Here is a 12,024-nt window from a genome sequence, read left to right as displayed (position 1 = left end):
TCTGTAATATCATCATGACGTCAGTTATATCAGTGCTTCACCCTAACCTGATAAAAAAGTGTATGGTTTTCTTCCTCCATTCCCTCTCTTGTCCTCTCCTCACACCCTTTTCTCATTCTCACTCCACAGCTTTCACACACAATAGGTGAAGATTAAAGACTCCAGACTTCTCCAGTGTGATTCATTCACTTAAAGACGCTCTTCTCTCCACACAATGGGCCTTTGTTTCCCTGTGTCCCAGCAGTTAATGAAAGCGATCAGTTGATGAGGCACTTAGTTAATTTCTCTGAGGCCGTCTGTCCCGTCTGCTACATTTGGGAGCAAATTTTACTACGTTTTGTTTTTCTTCACATTTGTTCCCTTTCCATGACCCCTTCTTCCTGTTGATGGTGCCCATGTTTCACACAGCCTGTTTTGGATGGCTATCATCACATGATTTGGAAAACTGACCTTCCACACCCAACCCCCCATCAGGAAGTCCACTCTTAACATATGGCCTCATGTGCCTGCTTTTGTTGCGCGTGTTTTACTTCTCCCCTCGTGTAAGCTAATTATTTACGTTATCCATGCTCTGGCATGGACTGTTAGGCGATGTGCAGAGGCTGTGTTATGTACCGACCGCGCAATGCCGCTGTGTCTCCTAGACCACCCATATGGACTACGTGGTGGCCGCCGCCAACCTGTACGGGCAGATCTATGGGATCGAAGGCACACGAGACTGCGCCGCTATCAGGGCAGCGCTGGAGGAGGTCCACGTGCCGGAGTTCACCCCCAAGTCCTCTGTGAAGATTCACGTCACTGACGAGGAGATGAAAGGGGAAGAGGCGAAGGACGTTGGTAAGCAGAGAAATGTGCTCCAGGCGTGTTGCTGTGGCTCCGCCTCTCTGTAAATCGGGACATGGGTCTCTGTGTGACTGTGGTGCCGGCCTGTCTCCTCAGCTGACAACCCTCATATTTACAGCAGCAGGCCTGTCTTTCTGTCTGGTGTAAACGTTTATGCCTGTGTCTCTGTATCCAAACACCGTTCATCTCAAATTGTTTTATGGCTGAAGAACTTTACAGTTCAATCTACACAGCCGATCGGTGATGGGAGTTACACACTACAAGGTCTTCAACCCAACCCAATGGTTCATTGGGTCTCTAAAACAGTTTCACATGAGAAGTGACACAAGGTATAATGCAAGTTCTTTGCAGAATTACTAGTTCTGAAAAAACACACAGAAAGATCAATTTAAAAATGGGTCAAGTGATGGACTGGTTCATGCATACGGTGTGGTCTTTCATTCCATGTCATCCTGTGATCTCATTGGCAGTTTTCAGGGTCTGGACCAGATATTTAACATGGTAGATATCTGGTCGCACTTTATGATGAGTCACAGATGAACCACTGATTTGCCTTCGATTGTAGGTTTTGGGTGGGCAGCCGTTGGGAACCTCACAACCTCATAATCAGGATTAAAGTCACGTAGCCTGAACAAGGCTTTAGGTCTCTTGTAATGAAAGGAATCTATTGGGTACTGCTGAATGGCCTCTACATGACATCTTCTTGTGACCAGAACTTGTTCTTATTCTTCCATGTCCTTCCACCAGCCCGGTTGAACGAGCTGAGAGAGAAGCTGGCCTCTGGTCCTGTGAGGGGTCACGCCCCGAGGATGCAGCCTCTGGAGTTTGAGAAGGTAGCCAGCCCGCCGTGTCCACCACACCCTCAGTAACACAGACGTTTGGAGGACAGCAGGCCACAGACACGTTGACGACTGGATTCCGATGGGGCTTCCTGGCCACTTTCTCTGCTTCAGTGACCTCTTGGTGTCAAGGGGAACAGTGAAGTCCTGTGCTCAGCCAGGCCCCATTTGAAGGCAGAAATTCAGCTCTAGACTGTCCCTGTTGAGAGGGTAGACTTGAGGAGCCCCGTATTTTGTGAGAGGTCTTTGTGAGTCTTGGCCACTGTGTCTGGATGCCCTCCAGTCACATGACGCAATGATGCTTTGATGTGGCATGCCTTCCCTCACACACACGGACACACATGACCCAGGGAAGAGTGTCTGAACTGTTTATCTCTGTCTTTGCTCTGTTTGCAAATCTTTATGACTCCGTCCCATTGGTCCCCAGGCTACATAACCTTTCTGATTCATACAGTCATTACATCTTCATTAGCAGTCACGGTGTCTGCAGCGTGGAAATAAGGACTGAAAGCAATCTTTTAAAATGTTGTAATAGCCATCAGCAAAATGGACAAATGTACACACATCCTTCACCCAAATAGAAGTGACGTAAAATGTACTTTATAAATTATTTTGTAATTTATGGCTATATTGTTTCTATAATTTATGTGCACATGAAGTGGATATTGCTTCATACATCCTAGTTTGCATTGTTATTTAGTGAGAAAAAGGCCCTGAATGTCAATGTCCAATTGTGCGCCTTTTTATTACCAGTACACATTGACAAAGGTCTTACATTTTTGCTCCAATTTGCTCAGCCGTAGCTCCTTTTTAAGTTCTTCCTTGAATGACCATATTGCAGCTTGCATATTGCTTGCAAATGCCATATCCTTTACTTTACTTTACTTTACTTTACTTTGCAGACGCTTTTATCCAAAGCGACTTACAAGAGGAAGACACCAGCAATTCTCGTTCAATTTCTATAGATTTTGGGTTTAAATCATAGCCCTGATAAGACCTAACCTGTCAGAAAAAGTGCTAGACGCGGAATTTTTTTTAATTTGTGCAGTGTGTGTCCATGTGTAAGTGTTAGATTAGTCTGAAATACTTTTTGAATAAGTGGGTTCATCCATTTTATCCAATGTGTGTAAGCGTGGGCTTTTAATCGGAAGAGCTACCATTCCTTTACTTGTCTGGCTTGCATTACTCACTGCGTTTATGTCAGTGTGGGCGCACAAAAAAAGTGTTTTTTGGACATTCCTTCGGCATCAAGTTGCCACATTACGCTACCTCATGTCCCCTCCAGCCTCGCTGTGCTCTGCAGGACTCCGCAGCCTTTGTGAAGCCACTGTGCCTTAAGCTCTGATCGGGTTGCCATTGTTGAATACCCCTCTGGCCCCTGCCGTCCGCAACTCTGTCTTGTTACAACAAACTACCTCAAACTGCAGCCTCTTTAGATGTGAAAAGTTTAAAATGTTTAGGAGTCTGTTTTTTTTTTGTTACTAATCAGCATCACTATAGGATGCCAGTAAAGTCCCTGTCTATACTGGTGTAGGTTTCATGAGTGGAGCATGCCATCTGTAGAGGCACAATATCTGTTGGATTTTCGGAAAGGGCTAACAAAACCATGAAGTCACCCCAGCTTTTGTGCACCCGGCATAGTTACAGCATGACTTCATATGCGGTCACATCAGAAGAGAAATTAACAAGATTTTTCTCACAATATTGGTGCAATGAGTAGGAAAGAATGGTTATGAAAGGCCATATTGTGGTGTAGAGTCCCTTATCAAATACATGGCCTTGCTTTGTTCATTGGTCCAAGCACAAGAACTCGGTTCCAGTTCTAAAATTTGAAATCTGTGGTGAAATACTGAGTAACCTCAAGTCTGCAACTCCACACCACTTGAATTATCTGTTAATGCACTAAATGCTGGGCAACTGTTAAATTTAGAGCTACATTATTTGCTCTTTAATGATTTTATTGAACTCTCATTAATAAATTACTTTTTTTATTGTATTTATTGATTTATTTAATTGGCATTAAAAGCAATGAAATGCAGTAATTGCATTTAATAGGCAGCCCTGGGTCCCACCCATTCACATGTGCTGGGTCCTAATCACCCTCAGGTTCTGCCTTTTAGGTAGAGGTGATTTGGACCATTTAAATAATATTAGTCTGTTTTACACCCCTGTGTTATGAATTATTGGTTATGCTCTCACATTATGTTGAGTTCTTGTTTTCTTTTTGTTTGTGGGTTTTTGGCCATTGTGCCTGTTTCTTTTCATATATTAATGATCACATACTCCACTATGTTGTGCTCCTGTGCCTCATCACTCCACCCTCTTGGCATGACAGATAAACCACTGTGGGCACAGTTTTAAAAGTGCCACTACGAGCATGGGGCTTGTTCGCTCGTATTGGGTCAAAGGTGTCCTCAGGATTTACACAGATAACTAGATGGTTCTCTATTAAATTTTTTTTATATGCATCTTGAAGAAGACAAAACACAATATTTAATTATGCTTTTATAAATTAAAATTTAAACACAGTTTAAAATGGGAGGGGTCCATTGCAATGATTGACAAATGCTACTTCCTCATTCTGGACAACTTAAACTGTATTAAATGTGTCAAAATGCTAGTCCGTTTGGGTAGTCTTAGGGTAGCATTGTCTTACTGTGAATTGCTATGCCTTTTTTTTAAGGTGATATAGAAAAACATGCAAATATGTACAGGTGAAAAAAACAGTATGTTATAAAAATAAATAAAACATGAAAATTACGAAAAATTACAGATAACAAAGTAACATGAAACACTGATCCTGCAGCCAACCCAACCTGGTCCTGCACCAGTACAGAGCAGCGATAAGTTTTTGTCTCTCGTCTCCTTCCAGGCTCAGCTGCCCTGGTTCAATGACTTCTCGGGTCTAATACTCAGGCTTCATGGGCTATGGCTTTATTAAAATTCATAATACATAGATGTATTATGAATGTTGGATTTGGTTATGTCACAAATATGTCACAATTAGAAATATATGTAGAATCAACAGTAAATCCTTTTCTTTTTTTATAGCATCCTCAATTACTTTGCAAAAGGGATGTTTATTTCTGAGCCATCTAAACAATTGCTTCATGCAGATAACAATGTGTTTTAGTTTGCCTGAAATCATTTTTGGCTTGCATGGAATCCTAAACAGCGTTTTGTTTTTGTGCAGGATGACGACAGTAATTTCCACATGGACTACATTGTTGCTGCGTCCAACCTGCGAGCAGAGAACTACGACATTCCCACCACTGACAAACACAAGGTATGCGTGAAAGTGCACAATTTTCATACTTAATATCACCATCAACAACATCAGGACAACCCACGTAATGAGCCACTACCATGAGCGGAACTTTTCTGCTTGTTTAGCGTAATGATTGCAGGGACCCCCAGTTACCTCTTTGTATCCAGGATAAATCAGACGTCTGCAGGTCAGCACATTTGTGGCCTTTGCAAGCAAGATAATATTTGTATTTTGATAATAAGGAAATGTGAATTTTGCTCACAGGGAACGCTAAATCAGGTGTAGACCCTATCCTGGTAAGTAATATTCAGTGGTTCTGGCCTCCTGACTGTTAAAAGCACTGCGGTAAAAGCCTCAAATCTGCTAAAGCACATATTTGCAGAATAGCTGCATGATCGCACCAAACATGAGCAGCGAGTGAGTGCGGCGTCAACATTTCAGGCAATTTGTTCACCCTTTTTCCATAATGTGGCCCCTGATTTAGCTGAGTAAGTGTTTGACTTCAGCACATACACATGCACACACACTTTTATCCTCCGTTGTTTTTTTGTGCCTGCAAACACCTGCCCTTGAGGAGTGAAATGAGCCACCGCCTCACCCCACAAACACACCCACACACCTTTTGCCTGCGCACACACCTTTTTACCATGCCCTCCGAAGCAGAACTAATCACAGCATTTATTCAAACCTTTTCATTCACAGCTGCCGAGACCCATATGCACACACACAGTTTTACATTAGTACAATTTAAATGTAATATTACTATTACTACCATATATAACGATATAAACCCACAGACCTTTAGTGGAACATTTTGTGTTTTTGTTCTTTCCTTTCTTTTTGTGTGTGTTACTGTTCTCTTTACCCTGTATGTGAAAAAAGACATTGGGCCTTATGAATTAAACTTATTATTATTAAAATAGCTAGCAAGAAGTCCCAAATGTTTTGTCATGCATTCCTGAATATTGGGGCGAAACCATGTTTGCACAATGCATGTTACACTGTGCATAATTGTGTGTGTGTGTGTGTGTGTGTGTGTGTGTATGTATGTATGTGTGTGTGTGTGTGTGTGTGTGTGTGTGTGTATATATATAGACACACACACACACCAATATATATTGGCACCAATATTCCAATAAAACTGGGTAATGCATAAACTGTATAGAGTGCTGTGTGGAGTGGGTGTGGCCTTGCGATGAAATTCTCTCCTCCTTCCAGAGCAAGCTCATCGCAGGCCGCATCATGCCCGCCATCGCCACAACTACGGCTGCCATCGCAGGCCTGATGTGTTTGGAGCTGTACAAGCTGGTACAGGGCCATCGCAGGATCGAGTCGTACCGCTCATCGTTCCTCAACCTGGCCATTCAGACATACTCTCTGTTTATTCCCAGCAAGCCCCGTCTCTTTACAGTGAGTTATTACCCACAATGTCCTATAAAAAGACCATATTACACTTAAAAAGCAACAGGTCTAGTGTGCTAAATGCATTTATGTGAGCTGAATAAATAAATAAATGTAAATCGAGTGTGGCACAGGTCTATACAAAAACATGAAAAAAGCAAGGTCTCAGAATAGTGGCGGTTTTCCATTACAGTCATCGTTCTGACATTCCTGTGAGTGTATATTTGGATCAGCATAATTGTACACACGATGAATTGATTACTGGTTGGCTGCTCGTGATCTGGGATGCCTTGGAGCAAGGCTCTCATTAAGTGCTTACATGCAGCGAGGGAGCATCCAGCCCATTGTGTTGCCGCATCTATTTAGGAATTTACCATATATTTTCCACAGCCACAAGAGGCCAAAAATATTAGATACGGGGTAGTGAGAGGAGGGCAAGCCCAGAATACAGGTATATTTTAGCTGACAGGGGCTGTGGCTACAGGTTGGGCGTTCTGTTCTTGAACCGCTTAACATTTTACAGACTATACTGCATCCTGATTATTTACTTACCTTTTTAGATACCCTTTAACTTTGGTATATATCTTATAATTTAAGGCACATTAAAAGCAAATTGTAAAAGGCATCAAGTTTATTTGAAAGCCTTATAACATGTGTAAAAAGCGCTTTGTTGTGTAGTGTACATTTAAGTAAGTACAGTAATTCCACACCAGTCCACTCACACGCCCCTCCTTTGTCTACTCCAAAACCACGCGTTCTCTTCATCCATGCAGAAAGACATGTTCCTTGTCTGTTTGAAGAGGAAGAGGAGATTTCAGAAGCTTTTTTTGCTCTTTGGAAATAGAAGCCTTTCAGTTTCCCAGAGTCTAGAACCAAGCTTATGACCTTATTCCACTTTGTGGCCATTGCTTACAAATGGTTATGATAAAAAGAATCCAAGGACTTCCAACCAACAGCTGAGCTCAGGGGATCTTTGTTGTGGGATGGCAGAAGGGAGTTTATGCCCAATGAGGGAATTTGATCTCTCGTGCTAAAGGGTGTTTTTTGGGGGAGGGAGAGTTGACACCCTGCCCCCCTCCCCATCAACAGGGTCACAGAATGGGATGGAGGGCAGTGATGGGGGCCTTTGAAACAGATGAGATCAGGTTAACATAGCAATGGTACAGGCCATGCTTCGATGTGATCAAGTGTGCCTAAGAGCAGAATTCCAGGGCAGTGTAATATCACCACCTCACCAAGCTGGTATTTTAAATAGACTTACTTACCACTGTTTAATGACTCTACTACAGATATCACATTTAGCATGTAACAGAAGTACACACATCCATCACTTCGGTAGATACTTATGTTAAAAAAGACTGGTAGGGAGTATTGGCTTTTCTAATGAAGTGTTGTATCTTATGTATGTCACACCTACCCTTGGCCAGTTTTGCCCATTGGTCTGGTGATGAGCGGTGCCTTATTTCCTCCAAACATGACGCATGGCATTCATACCAAAGAGTTCAATCTCTCATCAAACCAGAGAATTTGGTTTCTCATGGTCTGAGAGTCCTTCAGGTGCCTTTTGGTAAACTCCAGGTGGGCTGCCATGTGGGGTTTGCGTTGTGCCTTAAATGGCTCAGTTGCAAATTTAGAATTGGGGTTAGCCATTTTAAAGTTATCAAATGCTGATAATATTTAGCTAAAATATTTTAATGAGAAATGATTGTTACTGAGAAATCCCCTTTCAAATTGAAAGTGTGGATAAAACATTTTGATAGATTTGGATATACTCTTTTCTGTAGCCTCCTCTCATACCCTTAAACCTGAACATGCCAGAATGTTCCTATACCCATGTTGCCAGTCTCCCAGTGAAGAGCTCCTGCCGGTGAGCTTTGTTCTGGACTGATTTAGTCTCTTGGCCTACATCCAGATTCTTCTCTTCTTGGAAAAAACTTTATCCGTCCCAAGTTAACTCCCATTTGTTTATACAGTCTTTCTCTTTCTCTCTCTGGGCTACATGTGCCAGCAGCATCCACACATGCTGCTCATACATCTGCTGGCTCCCTGCGTTTGTGGCAGTCCACTCTGAATGCTGAATGCTCACGGTCCAAAGCCACTAGTGTTAGGTGAACTGGCAACTGTAAATTGGTCCTTGTGCGAGCATGTGTATGGGTGTACTGTATGCGTGTGTCCACCCCATGATGTTCTGGGGCCCACACTGGTGTTGTTACTGCCTGGCCAGATTCCTCACAGCCCGTACTAGGATAAGGGGTGTATTGGCTGAATAGAGGAATTGATTAAGACATGAATATAAAAATATATTCTAAATATAATAATTAGGGCTGTCAATTAAATACTAAATTATGAATAAATTACAATAAAATGTAAGACTTTAAAGCACTGTGAAGCACATTTGTGTTTACATATTTTTATCTGGTCTCATCAGATTTTCACTGTCTGCTTGAGCACCCGTGTGTCTGTAATTGGCAATAATGTAAATGCACATCCAAAAAAAGATGCATCATCTGATCAGCCCTAAAACTGCTTCACTGTCCATCTTTATGTCGCAATTGTCTCTGGCTAGGATGAATTTTGCATCCACAAAGGAAGTAAACAAAATGCAGTTTTGTTCATTGCTTTAATTTATTTTAACAGATCGTGTTCATTTTGACAGCTGTAACAATTAAAGCTAATAAAATAAAATACATTGTATAATTTGAAAAACATGAAAAAGAGTTATGCTCAAAGTCATGATCATCCAAGAATACTCAACACACCAGACTCAAGTGTTCAACTTCACAGGAATCTGTTATGGTGAGCATAACAAATATATACACCACCACATCACATGTTGCAGGGCCTGTTCCAGACAGCAGCTGCACGTTCCTGAATAAAACAAATGAATCAAAGTTCCTCTTTTTTTTTAAGGCAAAACAAAGCATTGACACCTAATGTGCTCAAAACATCCCTCTTTCAGTTCAGATAGTCTATTTATAAGGAACCAAAATACAGACCAAGCATGACAACTTGATGGCACAAGGAAAATGGTGCCTCGGCTGGAGCCATCTTTTTGAACTGGAGCCAGGGCCCTTCAGGGATGATGGAGGTTGCGCTGTAGCCAGGCCTGCAAAGCAACCATACCTAAAATAGCAACAGTGATTTATCAAACTGTCTTTGGCTTAACTGCTGGTCTCCATCTGCACTCCTTGCCCCTGCCAGTAAGATTTTGGTTTATTTAACTGCTAAGGCTCTGCTTACTAATTGAAATTGTTCTGACAAGATTTTCACTGGCAACTGGAAGACATCGAATTATACATAGTTGTCAAGAACAGATATCAGAAGTGTCCGGTGTAGATCTAGTGCACAACTTACACCTACAAATTATTCGGATTTTATCAGTTTAAAAATGAGCCATTTAAATATTTACACTGGTCATCCATTACATTTTGACCACTGACAGGTGAAGTGAATAACATGCATTATAATGTCACAGTAGCACCCGACACTGGGTGGGGTATATTAGGCAGAAAGTGAACATGACAAGACAGGTAAACTACTACTTTTGTACGATACTCATGGTTTGCAGGGGTCAGGACCTACCAAAAGTGGCCCGGTGAAACAATGACAGGGTCATGGGCATCTGAGCACATACTGACCCGTGTGTTCTGACCAGATAGAAGAGCTACTGGAGATTAGCTTCAATAGAAAGTTGATAGATTAAATTTGATAGAAATGTGTCACAAAACACAATGCATCCCAGACAACTGACAGAACTGAAACTGTTGGTAGCAGAAACCACAGCATATCTTCTGTGTTTTGGTGGCAATCTTAGGGACCTGCTCAAAATGAGATGTGTGGCTTATAGATGTGCTGACCAACTTTAAGTCTGGCTAACGGTTCATCTTGCAACTGTTTAAATCATTAGAGAGTCTTTACATGAAAGCGGTGGAACACTGCTGGACAACAAAGTGACTGGAGAAGCTTCTACTGAGGATGTGTGTCCTGTTGTACCTTAATGGGATCCAGACAGCATTATCTCCTCAGGCCCCTCTCTGGAGACAGACATGTCCCCTGTGATTCCCACAGTCCAGAAATCCCTGAGGGACTTAGCATATTTAATCAGGTCAGATATGACCACACACCACATCCTCAGTGATAACACATACACGCAAAAGTATGCGAAAACCAAAAACATTCGTGGGTGATAGATCACCAGCATGACCTCTGTGGAGGTTACGGGGTCTGAGGAGAATCAGATATAGAATCCCATGTGTGGCACACTGAAATGAAGACATAGGAATTGGCATGAAACATATTTCTCCTAATTGGAAGTATGTATTGTTGCTTTGGTCCAGAAATTGTCCTCAGCCACTGTTGTCTGATCCTGTTCATCACGTGCAAGAAATGCAGCAAATAAGAAGTACATCGTCAAGCAGGTACAAAATAGACCCATCAAAAATATAAGCAATCAAAGTATGCATTATTAATTCAGTGTGTATGAAACAGTGGCTTCCATTTAGAATATGATGAGTGTGTTTGAATTCAGAATATGGACACTGGAAAACGCTTTTAAAATACATCTAATCCTGGACGACAGAAAAGCTGGAGAACCTATAACTATAAATTATTGTAGGCTAAACCTGTAGACTGCTGTAGCCTTCAAAAATGCATCTCCTGAAGGATCTGGTGCCAGAGTGAGATGTTCTAATGCAAACGTACAATTTATAGAGCACTAGCCATTCCACTAACTTGCCGCTGGGTCAAGAGTGACGGTCACTACAACTGTGTCCTCAATCATTCCTCATCTACACACATGCAACTGTGGTTCGTCTTTTCTTTTTAAAGAACCTGGTTGGCTGCGGTTTTTACATGGTACGCCACTCAACGAAGAGACTAGGTAATAAAGTCTTGACGAGTGTAGCATGTTAAAATGTACAGTTTTAGACTGCTTAAGCTTGTCTGGGCCATTATTGCGGAGTCCTGCAGTTATTCCCGTTATTCCCAGACCAGACTGAATTTCCTCACGGATCTACTGCTACTTTATTAGCCGGCGTTTTGAAGTTGAATGCAGGTGGGCAGCTGCTGCATTTCAGTTCTGAAAGGCCTGCCCCAGGTGTGACCTCACATGGGATCTCTCAGTGTCTCCGCTCCTCTCTATTTCTGGGCTATTTTCTTTCTTTTTGTGTGTGTGTGTGTGTCCTCACCAATAACCGGTGAGCTGTTTAAATTGTGTTCGCTGCTCTGCATTTCTATGCATGGCCTGTGGCCTACATTAAACATGACCTGCTGCTCGTCTGAACATGCCACATAACGTTTGATCCATTTTTCTGTGGCCACTTTCCCTGTAGCTGCCATATAAATCAGCGCCTGGGGAGTCTATAATTGTAGCTGTGGGATTGTTCTGGGCTTCAGACGCACAGCTGCAGCGTTCTTTGTTGATGCAGTCATATTTTGTTTGTCGTATTTCATATAATCCAGGCTGGAGTTTGGTTCTTTCATTTGACTTTTGTGGGGTCCCAGTGTCTGCTGATCCTCTGTGTGGTATTGTAGAGATGTTATTTAAGCTGTAACGCATGTAATGTGTTCAAATTCGGTATTTCACCAATCAGATGGTTGTTGCTGATAATCTCTCTGTGGTTTGGTAATGGACACAGTTCTCAGATGATTGTACCAGATTACATTTGTGAAATC

The 12,024-nt window shown here is 42.1% G+C and overlaps 1 protein-coding gene across 4 annotated transcripts in view; it reads left to right on the top strand.

The window, feature by feature from the left end:
• Positions 1–12,024, top strand: part of uba7 (ubiquitin-like modifier activating enzyme 7) — a 45,999-nt gene that overhangs the window by 17,050 nt on the left and 16,925 nt on the right. For all 4 annotated transcript variants that reach the window (XM_028997538.1, XM_028997536.1, XM_028997539.1 and 1 more), the window contains 4 exons: positions 645–837; positions 1,591–1,676; positions 4,876–4,968; positions 6,169–6,360. In XM_028997538.1, the coding sequence (XP_028853371.1) occupies positions 645–837; positions 1,591–1,676; positions 4,876–4,968; positions 6,169–6,360 (564 nt within the window). The remainder of the gene's footprint in view (positions 1–644; positions 838–1,590; positions 1,677–4,875; positions 4,969–6,168; positions 6,361–12,024) is intronic.

Source organism: Denticeps clupeoides, chromosome 12 (genome assembly GCF_900700375.1).
Source record: "Denticeps clupeoides chromosome 12, fDenClu1.1, whole genome shotgun sequence".
NCBI classification, from domain to species: Eukaryota; Metazoa; Chordata; class Actinopteri; order Clupeiformes; family Denticipitidae; genus Denticeps; species Denticeps clupeoides.
The sequence above is the reverse complement of the archived record's forward strand: the minus strand, read 5'-3'. Positions and strand labels throughout refer to the sequence as shown.